The sequence below is a fragment of the Salvelinus alpinus genome, chromosome 5, assembly GCF_045679555.1.
Source record: "Salvelinus alpinus chromosome 5, SLU_Salpinus.1, whole genome shotgun sequence".
NCBI lineage: Eukaryota > Metazoa > Chordata > Actinopteri > Salmoniformes > Salmonidae > Salvelinus > Salvelinus alpinus.
Genome location: NC_092090.1, coordinates 23,930,218 through 23,937,215, shown reverse-complemented (window position 1 = coordinate 23,937,215; position 6,998 = coordinate 23,930,218). Strand labels below are relative to the sequence as shown.

Below are 6,998 nucleotides of genomic sequence, written 5' to 3'. Positions count from 1 at the left end.
AGTCAGAACCGGATTTTATTCATTGTGCATCCCAAATGGTACCCTATCTCTTATATAGTGCACTTCTTTTGACCAGAGCTCTTTGGGCCCTGATCAAAAGTAGTTCACTATGTAGGGAATAGGGTGCCATTTGGGAAGCAAACATACTGTTGGCAGCCAACTACTCATAGCTGAGGTTCTGAGGGGGCAGAAAACCATCTGTAGGAGATATTTTGGTTTCAAACCTCAGAAAACTGTGTCACATTGCGGAAAGGGTGGATACTAGTAAACAAAGCGACGAGGTCAGCAGGAGAAAGTGAAGAGAGCAAAAACATGATGCAATTAAAAATAATTACCTTTATCTTATTATCTTGGGGGGTTCTAAGACCGTAAGTACAGTACCAGTCAACAGTTTGCATAGGTATTCACTTACTCATTCAAGGGTTTTTCTGTATTTTTACTATTTTCTACATTGTAGAATAACAGTGAAGACATAAAAACTATGAAATAACACATATGGAATCATGTAGTAACCAAAGAAATGTTAAATATATCAAAATATATTTTATATTTGAGATTCTTGAAAGTATCCACCCTATGCCTTGAGGACATCCTTTGCACACTCTTGGCATTCTCTCAACCAGCTTCATGAGGTAGTCACCTGAAATGCATTTCAATTAACAGGTGTGCCTTGTTAAATTGGAATTTCTTTCTTTAAATGCATTTGAGCCAATCAGTTGTGTTGTGACAAGATGGGGGTGGTATACAGAAGATAGCCCTATTTGGTAAAAGACTGAGTCCATATTATGGCAAGAACAACTCAAATAAGCAAAGAGAAACGACAGTCCATATTTGCTTTAAGACATGAAGGTCAGTCAATAGGGAACATTTCAAGAACTTGCAGTTGCAAAAACCATCAAGCGCTATGATGAAACTGGCTCTTATGAGGACCGCCACAGGAAAGGAAGACCCAGAGTTACCTCAGCATCAGAGGATAAGTTCATTAGAGTTACCAGCCTCAGAAATTGCAGCCCAAATAAATGTTTCACAGAGTTCAAGTAACAGACACATCTCAACATCAACTATTCAGAGGAGACTGCATGAATCAGGCCTTCATGGTCGAATTTCTGCAAAGAAACCACTACTAAAGGACACCAATAAGAAGAAGAGACTTGCTTCGGCCAAAAAACATGAGCAATGGACATTAGACCGGTGGAAATCTGTCCTTTTGGTATGATGAGTCCAAATGTGAAATTTTGGTTCCAACCGCCGTGTCTTTGTGAGAAGCAGAGTAGGTGACCGGATTATCTCCGCATGTGTGGTTCCCACCGTGAAGCATGGAGGTGGAGGTGTGATGGTGTGGGGGTGCCTGAATTCAAGGCACACTTAACCAGCATGGCTTCCACAGCATTCTGCAGCAATATGCCATCCCATCTGGTTTGCCCTTAGTCCCACTATCATTTATCTTTCAACAGGACAATGACCCAACACACATCCCGGCTGTGTAAGGGCTATTTGACCAAGAAGGAGAGTTATGGAGTGCTGCATCAGATGACCTGGCCTCCACATCACCTGATCTCAACCCAATTGAGATGGTTTGGGATGAGTTGGACCGCAGAGTGAAGGAAAAGCAGCCAACAAGTGCTCAGCATATGTGGGAACTCCATCAAGACTGTTGGAAAAGCATTCCAGGTGAATCTGGTTGAGAGAATGCCAAGAGTGTGCAAAGGATGTCCTCAAGGCATAGGGTGGATACTTTCAAGAATCTCAAATATAAAATATATTTCGATTTGCTTAACACTTTTTTTTGGTTACTACGTGATTCCATATGTGTTAGTTCACAGTTTTGATGTCTTCACTATTATTCTACAATATAGAAAAGTCTAGTTAAAGAAAACCCCTTCAATGAGTAGGTGTGTCCAGACTTTTGACTGGTACTGTATAGAATATATGCATCTCGTACATTGCAAAACAGTCTCTCAGGAAATATACACTGTGTACAATGAACACCTACCTTTATGTCACTCCTCAGTACAGAATGTCTATAAAACCAACTTATATCAGCAGAACAATTTATCAGATAAAGCTAATGACAAATACATAGCAAACCAATACAGACGATGGGGCAATTGGGAGGTGACAAAGAACGAACAAGTGTTTTATTTTTTTCCTTTTTCAGACAACAACAAAATCTCAATTTTTTGCAATAAAGTATTATTTTAATTGGCTCTAGAAAAAAAGGTGGGCGAGGAAAGAGGGGGGTGAATATTTCAACGCTTCCTGATTGGCTGTGTTTTTTTGTTTCTGCTGGGACTGAAGTGTTTATATAGCCAATCACCGTTGAACTGGCAGTAAGTGTAGTAGTGAGCCTAGCAGTTCATTTCTCTCTTGGTGGAAGCACACAGCGAAGTGACATCGTCCAACCTTTCACCATATTCTGAAACATGGAAGAATCAAGTAGTTGACGTTTACTGAACCTTCTCTTTTGAAGCTTTCTTCCGTCTGATCACCGAGTTCCCAGAGAGCTGACCGGTCCTGGTTTTTTTGACGTTTTTTTGCAAGTTTCCTGAACTTTCACTGTCTGACAAGATGAAGTACATTATCGGCATCGGCGGGTGAGTGTCTTGAAATACCGGTAATATAGCCTACTAGGCCGCAGCACGTGGGGCTGGGCGCGTTACATAGGAATACCGCTTGTCCGTTATCTTTCTGTCATCGTGGCGACTTTACAGCCCTTCCCTTTTCAACAGTATATTTCCATTGTCTAATAAATACCCAAAATGTGGTTCTGACAGCCTCATCGCCCCGGGAGCGAATACCAATATATTTATAACCCCTTCTGTCTGTGGCGAAGAGGTTAGTTTCCGGTTGTGACAATGTAATACGTGTGCAGCCGTCATTAAAACGTTGGTGAAACATTGTAACGAAATTCACTACAATAATGTTGCCAGCGTCGGGCGATTTAACATTACAATGTTACCTGCGGCGCTAAAAGAATACAAACGTGTGTAAATCGTTATCTGTCCCTCTGCGTACTAGTTGCCATTCATATGTAATGCCAGCGACGTTGTACAATACAGCGCCCTCCCTCGTGGTGTTTTTACCATATGTGATTGTGTGTGTCTTTACAGCGTCACCAACGGGGGAAAGACCACCCTCACCAACAAACTGATCAAGAACCTTCCCAACTGTTGTGTGGTTCATCAGGATGACTTTTTCAAGGTGAGTCTCTTATGAGTGTATTACTATAGCTATTACTGTTGTTGTTATGCTAGTGATAGAGTAAACGCACATTGCACATGGGCTAGATTCGTCAGAGCTTTGAATCTATATGGATGTCATTGCTTGGATAGAAGAACTAGTATTTCCTTCAGTGTGTGTTGGGAGAGAGGCGTGCGGGAGGGTTGGCAGACCCTGAGAGGTGTTAGAATGTACCTGGGTACATCTCATTCATGTATGTTTCAGCCACAAGATCAGATTGAAGTTGGTGAAGATGGCTTTAAGCAGTATGATGGTAAGACGGGTTCTTTCTGGAAGGGTTGGGGGGGTGAGTCTGTGTGGGTGTGTAACACACTACTACTTAATACAATCATCATGCTTCTTAACCTAGAAGGTGGATTTTAGCTGTACATCTCTCCATTTCTCACTCGCTCTCTCCTTTTATATGCCTTTCCATCATCCCTCCAGTCATCACTGCCCTCGACATGGACGCCATGATGAGTACCATCTACGCCTGGCTTGACGACCCGGTGAAGTTTGAAAGGTCGCACGGCGTCAACAACACCTTGGATACCGAGATTCTCCCGGAGTCTGACCACAGGGATGAGGGAACTCACATCCTCATCGTGGAAGGATTCCTGCTTTACACCTACGGGTGAGGACTCTTTGTCTCTCTCCCCTTCTTCCTCTCGTCCTGCTCCTCAACTCTGGGTGAGGAGGACAGAATGTGTTTCTGTGTCTCTCTCCCCTTCTTCCTCTCGTCCTGCTCCTCAACTCTGGGTGAGGAGGACAGAATGTGTTTCTGTGTCTCTCTCCCCTTCTTCCCCTCGTCCTGCTTCTCAACTCTGGGTGAGGAGGACAGAATGTGTTTCTGTGTCTCTCTCCCCTTCTTCCTCTCGTCCTGCTCCTCAACTCTGGGTGAGGAGGACAGAATGTGTTTCTGTGTCTCTCTCCCCTTCTTCCTCTCGTCCTGCTCCTCAACTCTGGGTGAGGAGGACAGAATGTGTTTCTGTGTCTCTCTCCCCTTCTTCCTCTCGTCCTGCTCCTCAACTCTGGGTGAGGAGGACAGAATGTGTTTCTGTGTCTCTCTCAGTAGAACATCAGTAGTTCTAGATCTGGTTCATTTAGCAGCTTTGTAGTTATATGTAAAGTATAATACCACAGTATTATAGTAGTAGTAACACCAGTACACTTGGTCAATACTTTGACTGTTTCTTCCTGTTTAACTAAGTAACAAGCATGTAAAATGAAAATGAAATGCTTTCACACCTATGAGTGAAAAGCCTGTCTGGAGTGTCTGTTCTCTCCCTAAAACTCTGGGTGAGGGGCCAGTACATTCCACACAGGAGTGAGACGTACTTTCATCTCATTCTGTCGACTTATAAAACTAAAAATATAATATTTCCAATTCTGTTTGTTCCTGCAGACCTTTGATCGACGTGTTGAACCAACGCTATTTTATTTCCATTCCATACGAAGTATGCAGAAAGAGGAGGTGGTAAGTTAAACACTCAAACACGGATATATCTACCTGAACATCCAGCTTTTGCTGCTTTACTGTTGTGAAGTAACCTTTCAGCTAATCCCAGGTGTGTGTCCTGTGTGCAGCTCAAGAAACTACAAGGTACCAGATCCCCCGGGTCTGTTTGATGGTCACGTCTGGCCCATGTACACCAAACACAAGATCATCATGGAAACATCAGGAGTTGATGTTGGTAAGTGTTTGGTTTGTGTATGTGCACAGTATATCTGTGCTCCCATTAAATCATGTGTTTGTGATAAATGTGTAATGCTTCTGTGGGTGTGTGTACAAGGCATATCGGTTCTCCTACTTGTATAATATCTGTTTTCATGTTAATAATTATTTGTGTGGTGTTTACAGTGCAGCTAGATGGAACTAAGTCAAAGGAACAGCTGTACAACGCTGTCTACGAAGACGTCCTGAACAACATCCAGAAGTGTCTGTAAGCAACAAAGGTATGTTTCCTTCCTGTCCCACACATTATTGTCCCCCGCATGTCAGCCTCAACCTCGAAAACATCACTACCTGTAAATAAACGTATCGTTGTGTGAGAGAATTTTGTTGTGTAAATAAACGTGTGAGTTTTCTTGTGTAAAACAACTAATAGTTGTGCGTCTAAATATACTAGTTGTATGTGTTGTATAAATCACAACTAATAGGTTTGTGTTCTTCCAGGTCAGTCTATCGGCTAAGAGAAGGCTATATCTGCCTGCAGGAGGAGAGGAGAAGGAGAGGTGTGCCTTGCCTTAAACATTTCTACGTCTTTCTGGCCTGCAGCTAGCACCACACTTTCTACCACCTGCTGCTGTCACCGTGGCATTACTCTTTTCTAGTGTAAATGATTCCCTGGCATTATATGCAGGCATGGTTTTATATCCTCCATATTTATTGCTTTGTTACGAGCCACCAGGCAGTCGGTCACAGAGATGACAATAGAACAGTTGAGGGTTGCAGCTCAAAACACAACACCAATAAACAATCCTCCTGCTAAAACACTCTACTCTCTGTTGTCTTCTATACCTGTTGGTTTCTACTGTATTATTCAACCTGTTGGCATGAAGTGCATCCCTATACCGTTGAAATGGACCAGGATATGAAGGTTTCCTCCAGTTCTACTGGACATAATGGAGTTTAATCCCATGACTCTATCGCTCCACCTAGACATCTGTTGACTTTGTTTACTGTGGTATGACTTGTAGTTCTGCTTCCACCCTTCCATTGGCAGTGTGTTTACATCTGTGTCAGACACATCCCCAGCCAGGGCAGAGCTAACTGCTCCTTGTGGTGTTCCCTTTTCAACACTGTCTTTTCTTAAACGCTGCAACCTGAGGCGGGACACCACTAAACACAGGTCCCCGTGGCAACGCTCGCTATCTAGCCCCCCGGCAACAGTTGGCGCGGGTGATAGCAGGGTGTGATCACGAGACTACCCTGTGACCTTGACAACCACTAAGATCTGCTTCAATGGAAAATCCACCCTCAAAGTTCATGACACGTTGCTGCTTTTTTTCTCTGAATTTAGCCACACTGTACAGTATGCTTATTTCTACAGAGTTTTGACTTCATAGATAGTAGATTCTAGAACTTCCATGTAACAAACTGAACTCCAGGTAAAGACTGCTACACCACCAGCTCATGCCCTGTTGCTATTGGCTAGTCACGCTGGGTTTGTTTGTTGACATTGCTGTCTCATTGGCAACAAGTAGCTCATTGCATTTAGTACATTCTAGACTAAAACATTGTGCTGTCCCAGGATAGCCTATATGTCAAGGTTGTTTTGTTACTCAAGGAACTTCAGCAACTCTTGGATGACAGTTACAACCAACCAAAACTATGGAACAGTTGTTTTGTTCAACAGATAATGACATAGTAAAATTTTGGCTAGATTTCCATGTGCAACTGTTTAGTGAAGACTACATTGTGTGTTTTTGGATCGAGCCCCAGACCATTAGTCCACTGGCATGTGTACAGCAGATTTAGGCCACACAGCCTGACACCATGATACTCTCGGTCTCTGCTTACTGAATTAAGTCTGGTGGTGGAGAAGCCTGAGATTCAAGGCTACCTGGACAACGACATGTTATATAAATGCCACACCTTCAGTCTAGTCAGTTTAGGGAGAAACGGTAGGCTGGAATCCACACTGAATTACTCTGCTTCACTAATGAAACGGGGCAGCTCAGTGTATTCCACCAGGCTATGGAAAGAGAGCAAACTGACCTACGGCTGGGAGAGGTCAAATAACTGTTTGTCGAAACCAATCTGCATCCCGAATGGC

The 6,998-nt window shown here is 43.2% G+C and overlaps 1 protein-coding gene across 3 annotated transcripts; it reads left to right on the top strand.

The window, feature by feature from the left end:
- The first annotated feature begins 2,311 nt into the window (after nt 1-2,311).
- On the top strand, nt 2,312-5,715 carry mibp2 (muscle-specific beta 1 integrin binding protein 2). 3 transcript variants are annotated; one of them, XM_071401050.1, is made up of 8 exons: nt 2,312-2,594; nt 3,111-3,201; nt 3,445-3,493; nt 3,667-3,853; nt 4,625-4,696; nt 4,807-4,913; nt 5,081-5,175; nt 5,396-5,715. In XM_071401050.1, the coding sequence occupies exons 1-7, from the start codon at nt 2,569-2,571 to the stop codon at nt 5,164-5,166; spliced, it is 618 nt and encodes a 205-aa protein (XP_071257151.1). In that variant the 5' UTR covers nt 2,312-2,568; the 3' UTR covers nt 5,167-5,175; nt 5,396-5,715. The 3 variants fall into 3 exon arrangements, with proteins under 3 accessions (XP_071257151.1, XP_071257152.1, XP_071257150.1); XM_071401049.1 differs by having other exon boundaries at nt 2,326-2,594; nt 3,445-3,526; XM_071401051.1 differs by lacking the exon at nt 3,445-3,493 and having other exon boundaries at nt 2,317-2,594.
- Nucleotides 5,716-6,998: the final 1,283 nt, after the last annotated feature.